The sequence below is a fragment of the Neopelma chrysocephalum genome, unplaced genomic scaffold (genome assembly GCF_003984885.1).
Source record: "Neopelma chrysocephalum unplaced genomic scaffold, ASM398488v2 Primary Assembly neopelma1_88, whole genome shotgun sequence".
Classification (NCBI taxonomy): Eukaryota; Metazoa; Chordata; class Aves; order Passeriformes; family Pipridae; genus Neopelma; species Neopelma chrysocephalum.
Genome location: NW_020897750.1, coordinates 1286160 through 1312093, shown reverse-complemented (window position 1 = coordinate 1312093; position 25934 = coordinate 1286160). Strand labels below are relative to the sequence as shown.

General features: G+C 37.2%; 1 protein-coding gene across 3 annotated transcripts in view; it reads right to left on the bottom strand.

The window, feature by feature from the left end:
- Window positions 1-25934, bottom strand: part of LRBA (LPS responsive beige-like anchor protein) — a 401639-nt gene that overhangs the window by 36709 nt on the left and 338996 nt on the right. For 2 of the 3 annotated variants that reach the window (XM_027692706.1, XM_027692707.1), the window contains 4 exons: window positions 22128-22295; window positions 6976-7065; window positions 3490-3682; window positions 749-811 (listed from right to left, as the gene is read on the bottom strand). In XM_027692706.1, coding sequence (XP_027548507.1) covers window positions 749-811; window positions 3490-3682; window positions 6976-7065; window positions 22128-22295 — 514 coding nt within the window. The remainder of the gene's footprint in view (window positions 1-748; window positions 812-3489; window positions 3683-6975; window positions 7066-22127; window positions 22296-25934) is intronic. The other variant, XM_027692708.1, reaches the window with a different exon arrangement.

Genomic DNA, 25934 nt, shown 5'->3' with positions numbered 1-25934 from the left:
CTAATAAACCTCTATAATAAAAAGTCATGAATTGAATCTATTACACTGAGTCATTACATAAAAGAGAGACATTCCTCCACCCCTTTTTAATAAAAGAAAAACATATACAAATTTAACTAGTGAAGCTGATCAAAAGATGCAATACCCTTGAAAAACGAATACTAATATCTCAATACAAAAATGGAGTGGGCAATATATTTCAACTTTGAAACCGCTTTGCAATTACACATTAATCCCCTCAGCCTGAACAGCAGGTCTATGAAGAAAGGATTGATCTCCTTTAATGATGAAACCCTGGCACCATGGTTTTATTTTTCACAACACGGTGCAGTTAAGAACCCCACTGTTATTATGAAAATTTCCTCAGCAAAGGAGCTCCATCACATTACCAGTGCACCAATTCATCATAACGTGCCTCGCTCCTGCTCATCAACAAGTCTGAGTGATGAAAAGATCCAATATTATCCTGACAGTACTTCATGCACATTCTCAATCACACATTATTACAGCATCCATATTAATTTTCACTGACACGCGTCCTAGGCCTGTTCAAATTAGGCAAACCAACGAGGGGGAGTTGATGAAATACCAGCATAGCCACAGCTCATTGCATTCCAATTTGCATGCAAATGGTTTATCAGGAAAATTCCATTCCCAGCAACCAGCAAGTGAAAAACAACCGTAATCTACACTTCAGGGCCACCATACAGAGCTTAATGAATCGCAAAGAGAGAAGGAAGTGACAGACCTATGAGAGGATCGATTTCCACTGGCAGCTGGTAAGCCTGGTCTTGTACAGCACCTTGATGAGCTGGAATTCAGGAAAGAAGATTTTAAAACTTTGCATTTTTTTAACAGTGAAGCCACATACATTTTATAAATCAAAGCTATGGCCTTTTTTTTAAACTGTTCAAGATTCTTCTGCATCAATTGAATTAAAAAAAAAAAATCCAGGTGCTTTCACGGGCTGCTTATTAAACATTTATTTTAGATTAGTGCTATTCTGAATGTATGCCATCAGCAGCAGCTCTGGTCCTGAGCCATAAGCTCTAGCAGATGCTTTACTGGCAACCTCTCCTGTCGCAACAAAACAAAATTAAGTGGTAAAGAGGACTGAAAACAAAATGTGACAACCATCTGCTGACTGTAGCAAATACTATTTTCCTCTTTACTTTTTAAAACACTGCTTTGAACAACTGAAGCACAAAGGACATTTTTTTTAAAAAGTCAGTTTATGATGCAGACAGGGAAATCTTGTAGTCATCCAGTATTTAAGGATTCATCCATCACCAAAACCCATTTTATTTGCAAGTTTGCATAGGAGTTAATACATTAATTCTGCCAACCCACATTTCATCTGGGCACTTGGCATACCAGTGAAATGTTTATGTACTGAATTCTCCTTTAGTGTTAGAAAGAAAGCAAGCCTTTTTTTTCCTCAGCTTCACTAAAAACAAACAAGCAACCTCCATCCCCCCCCCAAAAAAACCAGCCCACAATACATTCTTTGAAGAGAAACGGAAAATAACGGCTGAATACTTAAACCTATGATTTTTCTATCTACCATCCATAGTTTAATATAAAAATTAGTATCAATAGAAGGGTTTCTTAAATAAATAATTCATAAGTACACTCAAAGTACTGCTGCAATAAAACACTAATACAGAGTAAAACACGAAATCTACGTGACAAAACTGAGCATCCTGTTGGGTACCAGTGCCATTAGATGTCAGCAAAGGCACCAAATTCATACACAAGGGCAGGAATGGGATTTTTAATTACACATTAGTGACAACTGGTCACTTGGCAACTTAACTTTTTCATCATGAAGCCTCATTAGAAAAGACAATGCTTAGCCCACAGCAGGAGATATGGAGTAGTAATGATACCTGCTCTCTAATCCCAGCAGATCCCATTTCAGTATAAATTTAGAAATCAACAATAGTGAAGGTTAGTCTCAGGAGTCCATACCCAGATATCTTAAGCACAATACTCCATTAACAGCCTGCAGTTGATGAGTGTGCTCTCAGAGAAGTGGGGTAAGGTGAGTTTTTGTTGAGTTTTGGTTGGTTGGCTTTTGTGTGTCTTGATCTAGGTTTTCTTGAATTCTTTGTAAAGGCAAGACAGGTGTAAAATGCCTCTAAATGAAAAAACAGTGACTCAAAAGCACAGCTTACTGTTCTCCCTTTCAGAGGTGAGGGAAAAACAAATATCTGAAAGTTTTGTTCAACTCAAACTAGTTGATTACTACAAATCAAAATCAGCTTCTACCACTTTTGAACCTTTTTTCTTTCCCATGACTGTTTTATGTCCACGAAGGCCATTTTTTTTAAAAGCCTTGAATATTATATGCCCAAGGTCACACATCCAAGGTATGAGAGGATACTGTCATCCTCCTTCAAAAGAAATCTCTTTTAGGAGTCTTGTAATTAGTTCTTGCTTACAACTTGTTATCTAGACAAGTCTCCCTTCTCCTCTTCCTTCCCACCTTTCTTTTTAAGCATTTCTTGGGTGGGTGAAATAATACATAGATGTTTCTATTTGGACAATGTTGAGAGGTAATTTGTAAGAATTAGGAAAAAGTGTGGGAGTCATCTGGCTTTTTTCAAAAAGTAATCAAGGACCATGGGTCAAGATTTCTCAGTAGGAATCTCAGTGATGTAAGTATTTCTCTGGTGCAAACATTTTCTATTTAAGTTATTTGAGTTGAAGCTCCTTTTTCCCTTTCTTGAAAAGCCTTTAACCAAATTTACTGCATACCACTGAAATAAACTACCTTTCCCAGCTTGGGTCTAAGACTGTCATAGTCAGGGAAAGGAGAATGAATGTCTTTTAGATTGGAGAATATTAGAATTAAAAGCAGAATGACTAAATTCTCCAGTCCAAGACATTTTTAAAGGAAAATTAATTTGATTAGTTGCTATGCAAATGGCTCTGGTGTTTTCATACTGACAAATACATAAACACTTAATAACTTTGGGATGTTTAAGGTACAGACTTCCCCATGCATTTTATTTATTAATTCTCATTGGGTGGCTCTAACATCAGATTACGGTGTTTACAATCAACAAGAAAAAGACAGCAGAAAAGATTTCAGATGAGTTCTACATGTTTTAAAACCGTCTTAGACATGATATGGTTCAGGCTTCCAACTGACTGAAAAACAGATTTAAGAGGAAGAGTGTTGCCTTTGGCATGACCAAATAGTGATACACTGTTTTTGTCTTCTTGCATGGTGCCTGACGGCCTGGAAAACAATATATTGTTGTTACAAACCTTTTGTGTGCTACACATCTTACTACACAATAGCTCAGATTACCTTCTCAAGGAGAAACTAAGTCCACATGTGAAGAACAGTGCTGTGTCAAAGAACTGGACTTGCTCTTTCCACTTTAAACTTACAACAGTTCAGCAGCAAATCTTGAAAAGACAACGGAAGCACTGCTTTATGGCAGGGGTTTCTTAGGCTTCTGACTTTAATTTACTTACCAGGGAGATTATGCCACTTGTTTACAGCAAAGAGCCTGTTTGCAGTAACTGTGATCACAGCAGGAGTGGCCAGGCCAGGCTGGGTGTTGGCTGCCACGTGAGTGACAGGCGAGTTGGACGGGAACTTTAGGACCATGATAACGTCCTGTTGAGCTTGTTCTGTGAACATCAACGGGCTCTGCAGGAGGAGATACTGTTGAGTGCACACAACAAGGACCCAAATACATGGGAAAAGAAAACATGGGGAGGAGGAAAGACGGGACAAGAGAAGGAAGATTGGATTAAAACACACAAAATCAGAGAGCAGCTGCAGAGAAAAGCAAATGCAGTAATAGTGGACAGGTTTGTGGAAAAGATTATTTGAGGTAGAAAAACCTTTACATACACTATTAATCTGAGGGCCTCACTGAACACAGTGTCTATATACAGACTTCACTACAGATCACAGCAGATTAAACTAAAAGTTTTCAATCACCTATCTCTGCCAAAAGAATTCTCCTTCGTATCTGCAGAGACAGTATGTCAAGGAAAGCAAAGCCTAACTATGAGGGAAACAAAAAAAAAGTGAGCAAAAGGAATTCCTGCTCCCAGAGATTTTCTCAAGTTGCATTAAATTGGCAGACTGTAATTCTTTACAAGCCAGATGAGAACATGAAAGCATATTAAAATAAACAGATACACACATACACTAGATGTACGTTCTGTATATATTTCTGGTGCACAAAAATAAGATTTATGAATGCAAAGTAGAAGACTTTCCTGCAAATGTGTTTCAAAGGACAAACATAATTAAATGCAGTTGTAAAGAATATAAAGTGGATGTGATTACAGACGCTATCCTGTGTTGTTTCCAGAATGAATTCAGACTCTCATTTTCAACATAATTTTTTAAGGTTTTAGTTTTTTAATTTAGTAAGCTGAAAAGTTTAATAACTTTTTAACTAAGTTCTCTAAGAATATTGCAAATGTCAAAGCAAAATACTGAGGACCTTAGATCTGGATATCAAACATGAGGAGAAAAAGCAAAATGTAATGGGTTTATGACTGTGTGGTACATCTAAAAAGAGAATCCGATTGAGATGTAGAGGTACAATCATCCTAGTCACCAGTAACCATGTTGCTCAAGTATTTGTAATTTTCTAATAAACAAATTAGAATACTAATGAAGTGTCCTTGGCTGTTTTCCACCTGTAATATTTCATTACATATATGTGTATGTAAGTGCATACATTTAATGTATACTTATACAGAACCAATAAAAAAATTAAATACATTTGCATTTTTATTATCACTCCTTTTTAAAAAGTTATTAAGAGTACTTAGAAAAACATATTGCTCTATGAATTCCTATTTACGGTCTTTGCATAAAGGTGTAAATAAAAGCAACTAATAAGCTACCCAGACACCCTTCTGAGCAAGTGGCTAAAAGCCAATCAATATTATGAGTTAATCCTCCCTGGATGCTCATTCAATTAAAGGTGTCAGTAATGCCTCATCTGATGTGGCCTCAATTAAATCCAGCTATCTGATGGTTGAAAACACAAGGGGATACAGCAACAGCAGCAAAACCAGACAAATAGGCAGCCATCGTGTGACTGCTAATTACTACACCTGGTGTATATTATGGCTTGTGCACTTAACACAGCACGTGGCAGCTTCCAATCCGGCTGTATTCATGCATTCATGCACACACACACACACACACACACGTGAAAACAAAACTCAGTAAATAAGAGAGCTAGAAATAATTCAAAATTGTGACAGGAAGAAATATCCTTGCTGTATTTCAGCTCCAGGAACTACTTTTAAACTACTTTTAAAACCACCTAATGTAGTGTTATTATAAAATCACCTATTAATACCCACAAAACCAGTCAAAGCAAGTGGAGAACTAAGGGCTTTTTTTCTGGGTGTACCCCAGCCCAAAAAACCACAGGAGTTCGAAACAGTTAACTTCAGAGAATTTAACTTCTTATATTACGTACTAAATCTTTTATATTTCAGCATCATGAAAAACATTATGATAAAACCACACGAACCGCTTCCTGGTATCAAATTTATTCACATAACAATGGGTCTGACAAACACGTCAACAAGCAACTTCTCAAGTTCCTTCTCTTCCTGAAACAAATCCCTTTAAATTAGAGCAAGTGCCTAGTGCATGGCACCATGACAGACGGACACACACATGGCATGGAGCTGCACGATGGGAGTGTTTGGGCTCCCCAGCATCCCTGTTAACAGAGCTCTTCTGAAAGAGAGAGCTCTGTGGGTTGCACACACAAGGCACTGCAGGGCTCTGTGGGACTGGGACGCTCCGTGGGAGGTACAATGGGCCAGCAGACCACAAACCAGCACAATCATCTCTGTGCATCCCGTACAGGGGATCCCAGGGCAGGAGCACAACCACGGCACAGCTGCCCAAGCGTGGTATGTACTGGCTGCAGGAAGGGTGGTGGGGATGGGGGACACTGAGCTGAGCAGGTCTCATGTACAATATATGAGCCATTTGAGGAAGGCTAGTAGCTCAATTTGACAAGAAAGTTTACATTTATCAGACTCCTACACCACAAGGTCTGCAATCTACTTTGGGAACATGTCAGATTTTTGTGTAATTTTTTAAAACCTTCTCCACTTCAGTTATGTTTTAAAACTATTAACCTTTGTCTGCTTGAGTAGGACATATGTCCTACAGGAAATACAAGAAGAAAATGTCTTTTGTTTTTACTGCAGTGTAAAATGTCCATCTCAACAACAAGGGAACACAACCTTTTGAAAATCCTGTGAATTAGCAGACCATTAGCTCCACTTGTCAGAATATCACTTAACATACTTAGTTCTGGATCTATGACAACACAAATGATATTTTAAACCCAAAGACTGCACACAACATGATATGAAAAGTAATCAGTAATAAAATAATAGTTTGTATAATAAAATTATATTAGACACAAGTAGAGGTAAAAGGGAAAGCATGTTAATGCTCACTGCCTGGATTTTATCACCCTAGCTTTACTGCAAAACACATTTAGTCACATTCTTTGCTATGTAAGTTTCAGCTCATGAATTCCTAGTAATCCTGGTTTTAGGGGAAAACCTATGCCTGGGGGAAAAGACAAGGAAGTTCCACCTCCTAAATCCATGCTTCTTGGGGAATCTGCCAAAGATTAACTAAATTGTCTCCATGATGACTGGCTCTCACCTGTACAGGTATGGTATTAACAAAAATCAACTGATGAAGTGTTCTTAGATTACACTGACAAAAAAAAGTCTGTACTAGAAATCAATGCAATCCTTTCAGCAATAAATTAAAAAAAACAGTTAAGCACTGCATACATTCCTACCAAATCATAACTCATCTGCTGTTTTTAATAACATAATTTCACAACCACATAAAAGCAAAGCGAAGTGGCCAGTTCTGCAACTTTAAGACAGCAAAGGAAGTGAGCACAATGGCAGGTCACAAAGGGTTAACATGGTACTTACCACCTGCATGGCAGAGCTTCTTGGAGGATGTGGTTCTATGAGCAGTTGGGAAGGGGTCTGTCCAAAACTTCGTATTTGAGCTTCAACAGCCTGGAAAAGGCACAGGCAGGTTTGCATGTTAAGAGGTGCTAATTACAGGCAATAGAACCATAACTGTCACCTGAAAATGTCATTCCACACTTCTGGCTTGTTTCATGTTGAAAATCAAGCCCGTGTGTTCACTGTGGGGCTAAGTGCTTGGCACTGGTACTAAGAATGAGGTAATCACGTTAGTACTGTGGATGCTATTTCCATGAGAAACTCTGCAAAACCTCATCCTGCTCAATGATATTAAACAGAAACAAGTTATTATAATCAGAAACCCTCTTTATTGGCTCCATTTTTCCTTTCTAACACTGGCTTATGCTGTTTGTATCATAACTCAAAAGCAAAAGTTAAATTTTAAAAAGTTTCTGTAGGTATTAAGAGTGTTCTACTTTCTTTCTATTTAAACTCCATTGCTTAGCTTCACAGCAATGCTGTGCTTTTTTTTTACTTTGAGGTTTATTCCAAAAGAGCAAACAACATTAGGATGCATTAAACTAACAACTAATATTAAATGCAGCTAAAGGAGAATGTGAAGGTATGAGAGGTTTTTTAAAGTTTCTCTGTATCTTCAGCAACATGCTTTAGCACTTTCTTCATAGGCAATACATGAAAATATCATCTCATGCTTAGTGATTTCTTAAAAGTAATTATTCTAAAATGTGTGAACTTGTACCTCCTGCCTAGGCATGTCCAACTAGTTTTCCATGTTGCCACCTCTTGGCCTACTGACTTAAAGGTAACAACATTAAGCAGCCAAAATTCAACAAGTTATTCCTTGTCAGGCTGGTCCCTGCACTAATCACAGAAACAGGCTGATACTACACAAAATCTTAAATCCTTCATCTTAGTTTACATCTCTTTCACGGTGAGCTGAACTACCTTGCATATGCTGTGGGATAACAGACTGAACATGGGCCCATACTTCAGTTTCTCTGTTGCACGGAGGACTGAGCTCTACATTCCCAAAAGCATCCAGTGATCTTGATTACCTAAGGTGAGGCATTACTAGGTTCTATTTTCAAAAGAAGTCTTGAAAATCAGGCCCTTCAAAGAAGTGTTTTAAATGGGATGCTTGAATGCTAAACCACCAAACCACTAGCCACTTTTATAGCTATATGAATACCACCATGCTTTTCTCTCAGATTCTTCTTTTTCATGGTTCAACCTTCCTGGAGGCTCCTTACACTTTTATTTCCTGTTCTACTTTAGCCACTCATTAAAATTTCTGAGACAATGGGATAACACTTATGCTGATCTTATTGTTGCAAACAACTATTTTTAGATAATAATAAAGACCATTACTAGGATACACAGTGTTCTCCTGTTACAGAAATAACAAAGCCAAAAGTAGAATGCACCTGAGGCCTTAAAATAATCATCCTCTGATAGGAAACATGCCATCCAGAACACTTGACCTTAATACATTTGGCAGGGCTTTTGAAACTTCTGAACTCACCAGAGCAGGAGTTGAAATCACTCTATGACCAGATTCTAACATTCTTGCCCGCTCTGGAAAGCGCCATAATCTTCAAAGAACTGATGAACAAGTAAGTTTATCAAAAAGCTGGCTGAAATCTGACATACATACACTGTGATTCCATGAGTACGTTTTGAGGAACAGCAATATCAGTTCATGAAACACTAAAGCTCACTAAGACCATACAAGTCTCCTTCCTGCTGATGAGACATGCTACATTAAAATTCAAATCTGGGGGTTTGTGACTCGAGATATCAAGGGTATTACAAAGGCTTTGAGGTCTCTTAAGACATGAGGCATTAACAAAGCAACAACATAATGGTCAGCAGCTCTACGCCCTCCATAAAAGCTGTTAGTTTCAAAACATCCAAACTTTAAAAAGATATGCCTACATTTACTTGCAGATTAAGAGGCATATTTTTACTAGCAAATGGGAATTCTGCATTGCATTGAGGGTAGCACCAGAAGAACACAGGGGGAGCAGAGGGCAGACTGTCCTTGATGTCAGTTATTCTATGCTTATCGAAATATTTAGGGCAAATCTACAGTCCATAGGATCTACTATTTATTTCCTATTAAATATATAACTAATAAGTTATTCGAAATTAATAAAATATTCTTGAAGCACAACTCCCATGCATTTCTTTTAGAGATGAAAATAGAATAAAGTGAGGAAATAATAAGCTTCAGATTTGTTAACTTCCTTGTATATTATGATCAACACAGAAACTTTCATTCCCAAATGCCCATGTTCAGCATTTTAAGGGAATCAGAATTTTTTCTTAATCATGGAATCTGGTATGTTCTTTAAGTCCCAACGCTACCACTTGAAACTATAGACTCTTACATAATGCCAGTACTAAGTAAAGGGAAAATGAAACACAAGATATCACAAACTGATGCAGAGTATTTCAAATACTTCCAATACATTCATCATAACAAGAGCTGAAACTGATGTAAAACGAAAAATCAGATGTTCTAATTGCTTTAATCAATGGAAGATCAACAGTCAGAATGCTGTTTTCCACAGTCCAGATCTCAGAGGGACTCACTACCTTCCAGCAATGTAAAAACTGGAAGAGACACAGTTATGATTCCACTCCTTACTCACACACACGATGCTCATCACAATCACACTCCTAGACCACACAACAGCAGCACGAGAACAGCTATTTGTCTCCCACCCATTCTCAGTGCAGAAGAGAATCTCTGGGATATTACAAAGAAGTATAAAATATGCTACTCAACCCACCAGTCGATAGTCACTGCCCGTTTTCACAGTGCTGTCAGACCTGGTGAAAATTCTGGCCAATGGGACAATGATTTTGCCAAAACCTGTCCCAGAGGATCACAGATCCTCTGTTTTCAGTCTTAACAGTCAGTTTCTACATCCCTGTTCATGATCTAGCTTGAGTTTGTGATGTACAGTTCCGGCACAAACAAGTCTTTTAGACTCATTAGGTTCCATCTGGTCCTTCCAAAAAAATACGAGCGTCTACAGTTCCAGGACTGCAATAGTCCCCTGACACTATCTTTCACTTTTAGCCAAGAGAACTGGGGAAAATCCACAATCACATCATGTCATACTACAGGTAACAAGGTTTCATAAAACATCAAAACTGCACACAGAGTATAAAAGCGAAGATACTGGTATCTGTATGTCATCTTTACTAGTGTCTTCAAGAGATCCAAAAGAAATCTGAACAACTCTTGAGTAAAGTCAACACCACTTGGACAAATATGTCTAGACATAGTGGCTAGACTTCAGAAAAAAAATCTCCTGCATTCCTTCTAATTACCAAGAAAAAAATGTAAATGTTTCTTTATTTAACTTCCACATTTCGTAATAATGACTAAGAGAGTGTATTAGCAACCTGAAATGACTCCCTTCTTTTCCTAGACTGTGTTCAAAGTCAACCCAGATGTCGACTCCAGGTTCTGATGTCTCAGTCAGAAGGATCACGAACAGAAAGATGACCTTCCTCTGTCAGCAGAAATGTGATGGTGGAGCTACAATCAATCCCCGCTCTCTCAATTTACATAACAATAGAAAGAACCACCAGATGTCAATCAGACTTTTGTTCAACCTGTCAAAGAAAATCAGGTAAGAGCAGGGAATCTTTTCCTCAGAGTTATAATTAATATCTCCTTTGAAGAAAACAACCTACTATTTACCTGAGAACATACAGTAAAATGACCAACAGTCAAAAAGTCATCCACTTGCTTTCTAATGAATTATAGCCCAACTTCTAACTGAGTTTGCAGTATTACTAAGAGACAGACAGCTGCTTCTAGCAGCAAAGGAAGGGCCTGTGATCTCACACTGCTGAATCCCTCTGGAGCATACAACCATTTAGATGACTGTAGGTAGAAATATTTGGGAAATTTCACCAGTTTTGCATCTATTAAAGGCACTACATAACTATCTTTCAACCAACCTTTGTTTGAAAGATATCTTTAGCTCCACAAACTCTTATTGCTGAAAGCATGCTGCACACCACAAACTAAAAGATAGTATCGTTCAACATTTTGTTTCATTGCTTCTCAAATATCTCAGTAAAACTGCCTTCTTCCTATTAATCCTCTACAAAAACAAAACTTTGGTAAGGCCAGAATTGTTCCAGATGCTACAACAAGAAGTAATAAAATGAAACAAGGTAAGCAACCCTTTACAATAATCCACACAGCATGCATCTCAAACCACATACTTACATAACACAGTGTTTTGAATGTTAATTAATTTAGAAGCATGAAGGCCATAAGCAAATTTCACAATTTAACATTTATCTACTACTGATTACTACAATAACCTATTCCTTAAAAAGTCTCCTAGATCACCTCCTCTTTTCTTGGGGTGTAGGAAGGGGAGAAGGGAAATATGGAAATAAATTAAGAGAGGAAGAGTAAAAAACTTGAAAACTTGGCTTAGCTATAATGTAGCTTCTGGCCACTGTTTAGTATGGATATTTTCAGTCTCTGAACTTACCCTCTAATCTAACTGTGAAGAAAGTTAATTCAACAGTATGCAGTACCCACCAAATACGGCTGTAAATTTTTTGGGAAGGAGGGTGATGGGGAGGTTGAACATATGGATGCAGTTAAGGTAAAAACAGATGTTTGTTACTTTTCTTTGCAGCAACACTCAGAAACTAAGTCAAAATTGCTTTTTTTTCATGTTTATGTCTGAAAGAACTATAAAATTAAATATGAGGGAGGGCGGGTGGAGGGGGAACTGCAGTGAGTGTCACAGAGAAAGAATGAAACGGTCTCCAGTTTTGAATTCAAATCCTGAAATGAAGGCCCATAATAGTTAAAAGGCAAGACATACACCATTTAACTCCAGATTTAAAGACCTTTAAAGGGACTAGCTCAGAGTTGCTTTCATCATGCCTCCTCAGACACAAAACATCAAACTGTCTGAAGAGTCCGAGGGCACAGCACACCCATGTTAAAATGCACGCCCGAGTCTGAGGGCATGACAAGCTACAACCTTACTATTCCCTACAAAGAGGCTGCTTTCAGTGCCCTTGCAGATCTACACCTAAGTATTCCCAGTTACTTCTCAAATCTCTAAGACTTAATTGCCAAACATTTGAAAACCCAGGTGAAATAACATCATGCATTGTAATACATATTATTTCAGCATACGTGTCAGGGACAGAAAACGTTTTGGGTTCATCCTCCATCCTTCTACCCAGTATTTATGTCCAGAAAATAACAGCCCTTGCAAAAATAATTACTTTGGCTCTCTGCCGCTCCTACCTCACTTTTCAATATTCAAAAAGGTTTACACACATGTTCCTTAGTGAGTTCTATTGGCTTGAGCTATATGCAATAATGATTACTTGCTTTCCCTTTCCTTCCACCCAGATGTTGCTTTACAGCATCAGAGAACACAGACTATTTGACAGGTTTCCCCTCAGACAGTGAAGTTGAATGGCTTAGCGGCCAACCGACGAGCTCCTTTCCCCACGGGACAGTGATTAAAATCAAGCTCTGCTAACAAGTGATCAGAAAACCTCCTCTGACCAGAGAGCCACTTACGCTCCTACAGGAAGATTCTTAGTTAAATTCCTCACAGACTGCGGAAACACGGGTAACACTGGCCAGAGAACAAGCACGATTCATTAAAATTAGGTAAAACTGCTGAAAAGACGCAAAAGACTATAAAGAGAAGCTCTTTGTAGCACCATCTCCCTTGTTTCCTAACAGTCCCCATTAGATCAAGAATGTGAAAAATGGGCAAAATGCTTTTCTGACACAGGCAATGTATATGCTGGCTGACTGTACACCTGCCCTGGGGACATTGCACTACACTTGACCCAAGGAAAAAATACAGTGCTCAAACGTTAGTATCATAAATTCACACACTCCCATTCGCTGTTTTGAAAATAAAATGAGCAGTCTACTTTCTTCATGTCAAACCAGAAAATTGTTTCTCTTGTTTCGACTTCACAAATCAAACCTTTTGAATTTAATCACTTCAAATTTGTGTTTTCTCACTGCACTATTCACTTAACATACTGATTTAAGGAAATTGCCTTTATTAGCTTTGAATTCTTACAAATGGCAGAGAAGGGAACGGAGCAAGGACAGAAGAAAGGCTAAAGAAAAGATGCTGCAAGATCAAGAGTTATATACTGTTCTCTAGGTATCATTAAATCCAACTGCAAAATGTTTGTGATATACCCTCCGTTAACCAAGCAGGGTGTAGAAGGTGCCTGTTACTGCCCACTAATGCAGGTTCTACTTCAACCTAAGCACCACAGGTTTATGGCTTCAGAGCTGAAGCGTGGGCAGAAATACTGTCAACAGCCCACAGAGGGGGGCATTATTAGAGTACATGAGAGAGTTGCCGTGAAGCAAAAAGTGCACAACCTTTGCCTGATGTGGTGTGTGAGGGATGTATGTAACAAAACTGAGTGTGTCTCATTACACAAGAAAACAACAGATACACGTAGAAATTAAAGCCATCAAATTTAAACTAAGCATAGAGGTTTTTCTCCATTCTTTTTAGCTTCCTTGCAGGAAGCACATCTGCTGTATAATATTTTTCTTTTCTTCTTCTCACTCCCCAGTTTCACTTCCTTCTGCCTGCTCAAAATACCAGAGTTGTCTGGAGATTGATTACTAAGTCTAACCAGTTGATATTTATAAAATCCAAACTACTGCAGATACCTGGAGGGGGAGGGGTTACCCTATGCAGGATTACCTTTTTTCTCGAATCTATCTGAGATACAATATATGAATAATACATTATTCCATTTGCATCAGAAAAGTGTAGAAAGGAGCACAGCATAGGATGCCTTCCACCACATCTTTAAAAACAAAACCCCTAACCCAGCCCTTAAACTACACTCAGAAATTTTCTGCAAGAATAAAGAAAAATGAAGTCTTTTTGTCCAGACAAATCAGTATGACAATTACATGGCAATCAAAGTAAAACAGGAAGTAATCACAGTTTGTGAGAATACAAATAGAACCCCCTCAGGGCCATGCAAGTTGTTCCAATCTGAATATATACATTCCAGGCATATTAAACAGAGGCACAGCACGGCCTGGCTGCAATCTCCAGCTCACGCAGCTGTCCGTCTACTGCGGCGTAATCCCAGCTGCCAATCTGAAAGAAACCAGTTAGTCAGAGCAGACACAACCAACAGAAACAAATGTCACTCAATAATGTTCAGAGGCACTGGGTTCATGGATAATTTCAAACAGTATCTCTGTCTGGAGCACTGATGTGCTCATTCAAAACACCTAAATCTTTGGCTACTGGAAAGAAGCAGATAAAAACCACTAGAACTACAAAAACAGGTCTGGTAGTACTTCAAAGAGACTGACAAAATAAAAAGGGAAAAGAGTTTAAAAAGAGAGTTAAGATGAATTTAAAGACCTGCAAGTAAAACTGGATTCAGTACAAGCAAAATCCTAAGCAGCTCTGGGACTAGTTTTTTAAAATATAACCATTTCTGTTTTATTTGAACACCACTACCAAAATTGCTTCAATCTCTCTTTGCTGTGGCAGATGAAGATTTTAAGAAAGCAACTCACTGCTTCATTTAAATTCAGTAATTATCACAGAGAAAACAGTGGCATTGCCACGTGCAATACCCTCAAACTTCATCAATTTCTGTTATTATTGATTTGCTCTTCTAAATAGCTAAATATAGTTTCTAAAACTTGCTACCTTTCTCACAATCTACTTGCTACTTAGCTGATCCCAAATATTCTGATATAAAACTTTCTTCTCTGGAAAAAAGCAATTCAATCCAACCTGTTGTCATTCCACAGAATTCTTAAACTTTAATGTCATCTCTATTTATTAAATAAAAAAGTTTCATTAAAATAAAACATTTCAATCTGAAGGAGGCTAATACACTGATGTAAAAATCCAAAAATTAATGGTCTTTAAACTGTCTTATGTGATCAGCTTTCAGAATGTGTAACAATTGTGAAAAAGAAACAAATAATTAATTTTGCTAAGTTATGAAATACATTTATTTAAACTCTCATAATCACTACATGCAAGACCAAACTTGCTGTTTCCAAACTACAGGGAAAATACTATCTCAGAATCTTCTACTGCAATGAATGAACTTTTTGTTATTATTTAATAGTATGCAACGTTTAACTGAGACTTGATTTTTAGACACTGCTTGAGGAAAAGCACCTTCATTATGACCACAAGCTTTCTCACTCAAGCAGCAGCTATTGATCAAACATAACTAATAACTAAAACAATAAAGTTTGGTAAGTAAATACCACACACATCTACAGACACAGTGGGAACACTGATGAGCTAGATACCCTAGGTTGCAACAAGCAAATAGAATGAAAACATTGCAAACAAAATTTTTTATTTTCCCAATTACTGTGAAAGTCAATTGTTTGGACAGCATAAAGGACCTGCAAATAATCAAAGCATGCTGATGACACAAAGAAATTTTTGTAGCCTATTCACTTCCATGTTTCATTCAAGCTAAATGACTTAGTATATGATAACTGTAGCTATTATACAGAAGTATACCTCATCCTTTCCACATATGGAAGAGGAAAAAAGTTTAAAAATAGAAATAATTTCTATTAAAAAAAGTTATTTTGGAAGGATTATGAACACGGCTTTTATCCATACCTTGTTTACCTTTTGATTACTCTTTCTTGTTTAATGCTGGCCAAAAAATATGTCAGTTATCTAAGACTGACCAGCCAGGCACAAATGAAAATGTAACAAGCCCAGGGGGTCTCAAGACCTCTCTGGCTCTGATAGATCCACAAGACAGGTCAAGCAAGAAGAGGTGAGGGAACTGACTGCACTGAAAATTTCTATCTTTGAATTTCAATCAGAGGCTGAGGAAAAAAGCACCCTGTGCTGAAGAACTAATTCACATTAGTTACCTCCTTTCAAAAAGCTTTACTACTTCCAGCCAAAGCATCTCAGTCCTATTTTAATTAACCCTAAACTATCCTTCACCTGCTGGATAGAGAAGCAGAAGCAGCAGGTAAAATTAGAATCTATTCTGTAATGAAGGATAAAAGAGAACAACTAGGTCACATATTTTTCTGGATCAGAACCTAACCGAGTACTTTCCATGTCTGTTTCTAAGCACTGTAGTAAATATTTAAGTTGAGACAAAGGGCAATAAATCCCCATTTGTCATGTCAAACTCTGGGCTGAATGGAATCAAAGAAGCACCACACCTCCCAGATATCACAGTAAACACTTGCTTATGCTCATTTTGCCCATTCACTCCAACACCACAAGCAGGTCACAGCGTGAGCTGAGGTGTGAGAACTAATAGGTAAATGATACTGAGTGGTGGCAGGAATGGTGCTCCTGTTATTTTAATGCTCTCTTCACTAGAAGAAAGTACTTCCTTTCATGGGAGAGTCCTGATGCCCAGACAAGCTGATTTCCTCGAGCAGAGCTACCTGCCCACATGGGAGACCCTGCCTGTGTAACGCACTCTTGCTCTGGGTACCTTCCCTGGAAAAGGCCAGGACCAAGCATGAGTTTGGTTGCATTGCCAAGTCCACCTCTCCTTAGCCATGAAGTGTGCTTCCTTTAAAAACAGCTTTCTTAATTCTGGTTACGTATAATTGTATTTTAAAATGGATTTAAAATTAAAACAAGACCAATGTTAAACATTTATTTGGTTTTTTTCACACTGTTCCTGTGCTGTACAACATCAAGCATGCCATCTGTGCAACACACTTCTGGCCAGAGACGATTCAAAGGTTGTTTCTATAATACTCTGAATTTTGCCTGTACGAATTCGTTACTTACTGAATTCAGCACATCTAAATTTACTGCTCTGTGACAGTATTTTATAACCATTTTATTCTAAATTTTAAAACTCATCACAGCCACAAAGACTGTTGCCCATCCTGCTAAAACCAGACTGATCATTTTCCCAACTATTTAGTAAATGTTAACTATGCTATAAATACAAATTGTGTTTATACACTGAAAGATTCACTGTTGTCAGGGTTTTCCAGCTGAGTTAGAGCTGAAATATGCTATTAACTCCCACCATGAACACAGCTAAAAGAGAGGCCAAAAATGCTTTCTCTGGGATAAGATATCAGATCTGCTACTGCTGTCATGAAACTGGGGTCATGTAAACTAAACATCCTTGTAACTTCTTTTGGAAAGCACAGAAGTCTCTCAAACTGTAAATATTTAAAAATAAAATAAGACTAATAAGAGATAGGTCTAAGATGCACAAAACTTACCCAAAGATATTAATCTTGAGCAACATTTAAAAGCTATTATCCATGAAATAATTTATCCCATATGCCTTTAAACTGAAAATAAAAGAATTATTTTCTCTCTGTATATAATCAGAAGTGGCGCGTTCAAATAACATACCAAATGCTATGTCCAAGCTGATTCTTCACAATTTTTGAAACTCCTCAGTTCATATGGAAATAAAATATCATCAAGAGAAAGAAAGGTGCCGAGAGAATGGAGAAAGCTGTGCTTCCTAATGTTAAACAGACTACCTTCGTGTAACAAAAAGGCACCTTCTCTTCAAAGGAAGAAGTATAAAACAACAGAACCATCTAAGGCTAAAAGCAAATCGCTTGATGGGGCTTATTAATTGCATGGGACTTATACTTGTGTTTTTTGAGCTATTATTGCTAATTTAAAAATCATTAGTCTTCCGTAATTTCTGACTTCAAAGATCATATCAGATGCTATTTTAATTTTTTTTTTAAATATGGTTAGGTGCTTTTTGATAAGCATGGTAGAAAATTCAGAATGCTTCCTGAGGTGCAGGGGTCCCTATATAAACCAACGATGCATTCTCCAGGTAATATTTTCTCTTCCCAGTATTAACTTCATCTCTTTTCTTTGCCCTTATCCAGTGTTTACACTAACTACACAGGAGTATCAGTGGAGAAATGGACTTCTAATTAGTAACAGTGAATCTGAGTGCAGCCCAGATTCACAAACATCCTTTGTGAATCTAAGCCAGAGACGAGAGAAATTTCTATTCTTCTGACCGAGACTCTGATGAAATACCCACAAATCAGTCCAAGATGCAAACTATTTTCTACAGATTGTGCTTCAGCTCTTAATCAGTTGCTTGTCCAAATGACTTAGATGTAATTCTGCTTTTTTTTTTCTCCATTCTTGGATAGCTATGGCAAAAAGAGAGCAGAATTTGTGATAAGAAGGTGCTGTGAATTCTCTCCAGAACAGCAGGATGACATTTATCTGTGCTACATGACTCCTCCTTGCCTCTTCTATAGGCATCAAAAAAGAGCCCTTCCATGGCACATCTTGCATTTGGGAGTTCCAAAGATCAAAATATGGTGCTCAAGAGCAAGTCAACAGAAGGCAGAGATACACCACACCTCTGCTGGCAAATACAGTATTTTCCACTGGAATGATGGTTACTGCTTGTCAACTGAACAGCAGCTTCCCTCTGCAGCTGTAACCTCCTTCAGTAAGACACTCAAGTACAAGGATCAGAGTCAATGACTGCTACTAAAATGGTTCGAAGAAAAAAGAGGAGGATGAAGGAATGGTCTCTGTAGGGTTGAGTAGTGCCGGCAGAGATACTGGATCTCTTGCCTTGCTTCTCCTGGCTGCAGCTCCCTTCCCCCACTGGCTGCGACTCAAACCCTTCTCTCTTGATCTACTCCCCCCCCAGATTTGCCTTTGAATTATGCAAGCTTTGCACTCCCCAGGGTTTATCTGCCAAAAGGTAGCATGTGTCCCATGGTTTGCATTTTAGTTTAAGATTTTCTATTATGGCAGTCAGATCCTTTCAAAATACTTTACTTCCTTTATTCCCATAGGCAGAAAGAATGGCAGGAAAAAATTGTTCACAGAAGTATAAGAGGAGGTAAAAGTTCTACATTTTCAGTTTAAAAAAAAAAGAAAGGTGGAATATGGTTTTAATCAAGTAGTTTTCCTTCCTAGACGAGTACTTCCTTCTTGTAATATATATAACCTGACTGCCTATAAAAATAAAGGTGCCAGTTGGAGCCATTTAGGAGACCTAAGGAAATTCTGCATTAACCTACACTCCTCCAGTCCTCAGTTCCTTCCACTATTGTTCTGTGTGTGGCCTCTTTGATAAGTTAGGTCACCAATATCCATACAAATATCTGCAAAGATACTTCAGAAACACATGCATCATAGCCTTCTCATTACTGATGTGGCCCAGGCTTAGCATTGACTATGTGGGGAAATAGCCATGGTTTAAGCACGTGCTATTATTTCCACATGATACCTAAAAGCCTCAAGAACTTGCAGCCCTCAGAGCATACAGAGGCTTCTCCTTGGCTTAGGTTTGCAAATAAAAATATATTTTCTGCTACACCTCCTGAGATTTAAAGACCCAAACTCAGAAGCTTATCGAGAGCAAAAAGCCAAAAACATCCTTTTTTGAAACGAAGGAATCCAGAGCAAAATTTCCAGTTTAATACTTGACTAATAAACAGGTACTAAATCTGAGGTGTCAGGCCTGCCTAAAAATACTGCTAATTTCCCAGATCAGAAATTCATTTGGCCTCTAACCAGGAATTTGGTGGGGAAAAGACAAAATATTTTCTGGCAAGCTGCCTGAAGGAGAAAAATAAATGCTGATTGAAGCTGCTTGGCAGTAGAGAACGTTAGCGTGGGTCCTCAGGGAGATGGATTAGCAAGCAGGAAGAAGGTGATGCTGTCAAAGGTGCATGATAAATTCATTTAGCACACAGATATAGAATGATTATGCACATAGATATACACACAAACAGATTTTTCATTACTTTCATCTCTACCCATAAGTAAAAGCAGAATAAGTCACCATTGGTGATGATAGCCATTAAATCTCTGCACTGTCAATATCCCATCAGAGCTGATCATACTCAAATCTCAAACTGCATATACACACTTACCTAAAAGAAATACGCCTTAAAAATACATGCAAATAGCAAGGGATACCTAACAGGAATCCTTCAACTGTTTTAATGACCTGCTTAAAAATGCTAAATAAAAGCATTCCATTGGACCAATCTTCAAGCAACTCAGAACAAAAGTGCTGTAAGACACCATTCATTCTGCTGCCTACATTCATCATTATGTATTTTTGACACCATCAGTACTGTTTCAAAATTCTGCTGCCGCTAAGCTACTCCATTATTATGAAGTCAACAACACTCTCCCTTCTGTTTTCATTTTTATATGCCACTCAGCTCAGGCAGCACAGAACACTCAAAAGAAAGAAACATTGCAGCAACACAGAATAAAGCACGATAAATCCAAAATATCTGGTAACAAAGTGAATGCCTCTCTGAGATGACCCACACATCCAGACAGATTTGTAACTTCCCTGGTCTTAAGTTACTTTTTTTTCAGACTACAACACAAATAGAATAGATCCCAGTTCGTCTAATAATAGAACTGTTCTAGAAAAATTAAAAGCTTAACAAAAATTGTGTGCAGAGACTGCTATTTTGATTAGTGTTACTTCAGTTACTGATTTCAGAAGCAATGGTTCAATGATGGTTCATTTAATAACAAAATTAAGAACAAACTACATATCATATCAGTCTATATTTCAGCTCACACTTAAACCAAGTACATCAAGAGTGTAATACTCTTACAAGGTAAGAATAATTCCTTGACAGTGAAAAGTGGACAAACATTATCAGTGAAATGAAAACATGACAGGGTGAATATCTAGTACTCTAGTACTAGGTCAATAACTTTTTCAAACCCAGATGATAACATTTTTTCTTATAAGTCAAGTGTCCCAGCATCCCCTTTCTTAGCTCAATTAAATGTATTTATGTGCAACATTAAGTATTTTAGCTTTAAGTAGACCAAACTGCTGTCTGCAGACTGATGGCAACCCACATAACGTTGACACTGCGCTGGTACTTAAGCCAGTCCCTGTGTACCCCACATGCCGTGCATACCCCCCAAACCTTCTCACTGCACACACAAATCAGTTACAATCCACAGTGTTGCTATGAGATGACTTTCTCTAAGAGGCTGGCAAGGTGCCCCACACAGTCAGATGGCCAACACATACAGAGAAAATAGTACTATTTAAAACATTAATCGCTTATTCTCAGACTTTCTTTAAATAAGCAGTAGATAACAAACAAAAACTTCAGGTAGGATTAACCTAGAATTCTACTACGAACTTCAAACCTAATATTTGTAAGCAGAAATGGATTCATTCTTGTTTTCATTCAGTTCATGCATATATTCTCTGTTGAACATCTAATCACCCATTTAAATAAAACAGTTGATAGCATTCACATTACTTTGTTCTCAGGGACTGAGAATATTTTGTAACAAAGTAGCACTTACATTTATTCTATAATTAATATACTTGCAGTTATAATTGATACCAATGTATTGTCTGAACAGAGGACATAAAAACGATAAAAATCTGTTTTAATCGCCCACTCCACCCTGCTGTATTTTTTAACAGCTGTCTAGATGGAGGAGGAAGGACTCTTTAAGCCCACAATATCCTATGAGATACTTTAGCAAATAGATTTTCTGAACGATGCTGTGTCTGAGTAAAACTACTGATCTTTCCAATGCTTAAATATCTACTTCTGTATGTGAAAAATACAGGACAAGGTATTTTAGTTTAATAGTAAACCAAATAAAAATATTGGGAGCTGCAAAACTATAGTGTTTTATGTGTACTACATATACGAGACTGCGCTTAAAGAGAATTGTTAAAAGTGCAGAAGTAAATCCAGAAGTGCAGGCCAAGTCAAGGTTGCTCACTGCCTTTTGCCACTAAGATCCAGTATTAGGGAACAAAATGACTGATTTCAGCAACTGAAGCAATCCTCGAACATTTATTTTTATATTGGTATCCAGTCTGGGCTGAATCCAGGTGCACAAAGTTTAAGAGCAACTTGCATGCTTGTTCTGTTAATTCTGCATGCTGTGACAACTGGTTCAGGCACCTTGCATTTGACTGGCCTGTAGCCAAACCACAAGAGAATGCAAAGAAATGGAACATTCACCAGAAGCCTTGAACAATGTAGAATCTTTACATTTTCAACACTGCAGTGTTTAATGAAGATTTTTTTCTTTTCTGTATTTAAAGTACAAACTTACCTCTCTCAGTACGGAATCCGTTATTGAACTTAAATTAACAGCTCCTTCATAAGTCAAATAGTAGAATACATTCAGTGACCTAACAGCCTCTGGCCCTTGTTGTTTGTAGCCAAAAATCAGATCAATCCACTGGTGAAGCTGGCAGGAAACAAACTCACTTTCTAATGCCTGTAACAAAAACACACACACAAAACACATAAACATGAGTTTCCCCGATAGTCATAATTTGGTAATCACAGAAGCATTTTTTTAATAGCACACAAAATCACCTTAACAAGTATTTTTCTGTAACAATACAGAATTGCAAAGAGTATTTTAGACATTCTATCCAAAAAAAAAGGTGGGCCCTGTAAAAGATGCCTGAGACTCATGCCCTACTTCCCACTAACCAGGAGACCTTGCTTTTAAAACTGTAATAGTGGGAATAAGACAAAAACGTTGTAATTTGTGCCTTTATAGACAGCCTGGCTATGTTTTTATGAACTCTCAAGATGAAATTGTGCTTTTCTGTGTGATCTGCATGGTGAATAATAACAGCACAATTATCTGATTCTGACAGCCAGAGGGAAGACTGATAAATTTGGGGAAATGGAACTAACTAGGGATGTTAGGGTACAAATTATTTAACATGTTGGACTACCAAAATGCTATCACTTCTATGCATTTCTTGTACACATCTCTTATACAAACCTATACAGAAACCCATACAGAAGCACTCTGCTGAACAATTAAGCCGCTTTTCTGAAGATGTTATCCAGTTACAACCCAATCCCAAAGACAAAAGCATCCAAAAAATAAAGAATCTCTCCATATTGGTATTAGATATGGCACAACTATATTAAAAGGTAACCTAAAAATCATTGTCATCTAAAGAGTTAATTCATCTAGATTAAATCACTACCAGGATTTGCTTTTTCTATTTTATACAGAGGGTTCAAAGTACTTCTTATTTGAATTAGCAAACAAAACAACATAACAAACTGATATTCTCTTCATCTAACAAAATGAATGGCATTTTCCTTGCAAAGGAAATTCCTAATTTTGAGCAGAGGAAGTTGAAATTAATCTGAAAACCAGGCAAATCACTCTGCAATTTGCACACAGAAATGATGGGTTTGTTTCATTAACCGATGCCTGAAAACAAGATTTAAATTGACACATAAAACCAGCAATTGTCTTAATTTGTGTGGTGCACTCCACACAAAAGCCCTAAATATGTTCAAATTAGAGCAAGCTGCTTGATTGTCACTGCAGTCTCATGTCATATTAATGCATGACAAACATTAAACCATACACTTAAATGGCAATTTATATCATTTAAATGTTTACTGCCACACCAGATCATCACTCATTTAAATGTGACTTTCTGACAGCTAATTTCAGTTAATTTTCCTCGATTCACTTAATTAGAACTTTCAATCAAGAAAAGACCTATACATATCTTAGACATCATATCATTCTTTTTTTATTATTACTTTTATTAGGATACTGAATTGCTGAAAGCATCCTTTAAAATGAATTACCGCACAGTTTAGTATCTCTTTGGATGTTCATATAACAATACCTTACAACATATATGCTTAGACAGGACTTTTTCTTTCTTTTTTCTTTTTTTTTTTTCTTTTTAATTTAAAAATCCCCACCCAATGTTTAGACACAGACACACAATTAAAACAATAAAAAACCACAAGCAGGTCAATTAAAAATTAATGATTTCAAAATTGTTTAATAAGATAAAACCAGTCAGGAGTCTCATGAGTGTCCATAATACTACAATGTGCAGCCATAAAATTCTACAGGGCTCAGCAAATGACAATGATCAGAATTAATTTTCATGCTATCTTGCTAAAAAAAATTAACCCTAGAACATACTTACTGTTATCATTATAACTATTTAATGCCAAGAAAAATCGTGTTATGAACTTGTGATTTTTATATATATATATATATATTTATATATATTTAGCGTGCATAAGTTGTTCATATTTTCCTTTTCTACAAAATCTAGATTTTTAGTGAGTCATATTATCCTTAGAAAGCATTTGGACATGAATAACTAAAGGAATATCACTGCAATCTCCTTAGATTAACATACGTACAAATGCTATTTTTTATTCCTTAAAAAAGCAAAACTAAAACACACTCTTTGCCTTCTCATGGAATGGCTGGGAGCCATCCTGAATTTACTTCTCTTTTTCAAGTTTGAAATTATTTTACATTTGTAATTTGTGCAGACGCAAAGTAGATTTTTTTTTCCTTAATAAGCCATTTAAAATCTACTTTCTTAGTTGCTAATCACAAATAAAAGGGCTAAATGAAAAATGGCTACAGTCAACATCAGGACCCCGAAGGACAGACCAAACACAGCACACAAATTCAAAGGCTAAATAAGCCTGCCTGACATTTCAGGTTCACAGTTAAGCTCTTGGTTGGAGGGAAGTGCTTATGCTATGAGATAATCAATGAAGGAACAATAATTAACAGCCTGTATAACGATTAAAAAATAAGACTGTCAAGGAAAACAACACAGTGGACCAGACCAGTCCACGTAGTGCACTTTGTAGCCAGGCTGATATCTACTATGTAGGTATGGGCCCTCCTTAAGAAACCATCTGAGAAATAAAAAAGTTGCAATTTCCATAACCATTCAGTTATAAAAAGGGGGGGGGTTGGTGGGGTTTTCTGCTTATTTTTGTTTTTTAAACATCACTCTTAGCCTTTACTTCTTGCAAAACTAAACCAAGGGTATGGATGGCTAAGCATTTAGGATTACTTAAGCATCCAGGACAGCCATTGCTCATTAAGGCTCAAGTTAAACACAGAACACAGCGATGGGATATGAACATCCTTCCCATGCTGCTCTTAAAGCAAACCCATCAATTGTTAGAGCTCCCACAGCAGACCAAGTACATCATTTACTGTTTGCTACAAAGAAAACATGCAAAACAAGAAAACCCTCGAAAGCATCCAGCATAACACGGTAATGTTCAATCCTATTGAGTTATTGTAAAACAAATCAGTGACTAATGTCCAATTGTTAAAGGATCAAACAAGACCATGAAAAGACTGTCACGTGAAGCCACACACAAATTGTCAATTCTGTCCACAGGGACTCATATTAACTTTGACAAACTGTCTTGGGGCTGATATCTGGTTTTTTAATGAGATCTATTAGGCAGAGACTAAAACACTTGAGATATGCTAAAAAGTACAGTATACAGATGTCAAACACAAACACCTATTAGTAACTTTCATTTCTCTATTCCCAAGGTAGAAACACTTCAGACACATCAACAAATAGAAGCTTTGATCTTACAAGGAAATTTTAGTTTATTCATAAGTACTTTTCAAGTGCACAGTCTGATGCCACTAAATATGTGCAATCAAAACCACCTCTTCATGAACGACTCTGAAATTCACTATTTTATGTGCATCTTCTTCTGTCCTGTTTTCTGAAAGGAAGGAACGGAGAATAATTTACTGCTGGCAACCAAAGACTAACATCAGTCTAATACTGATACAAATGATTTTGCAGAACATGGCTGGAATGACAAAACAGAAAACTAGCCAGTTAGGAAAGATTTTTCCTTTTTCCAGTATCAATTCTCAAAACATTTATTATGATATATTTTCCTAAACAATATTATCCCCTTGGAATCAAGATTTGTATCTTTAAAGTGACTACTATTGGCTTTTGCCCTCTACTTCTATTTCTGCTTTAGATTTTATGCAATGACATATAGGATATGAAATTATGTCTATTAAAAATGAATATATACTGTGCTTGAGTTTGGGATGTTCTAATGC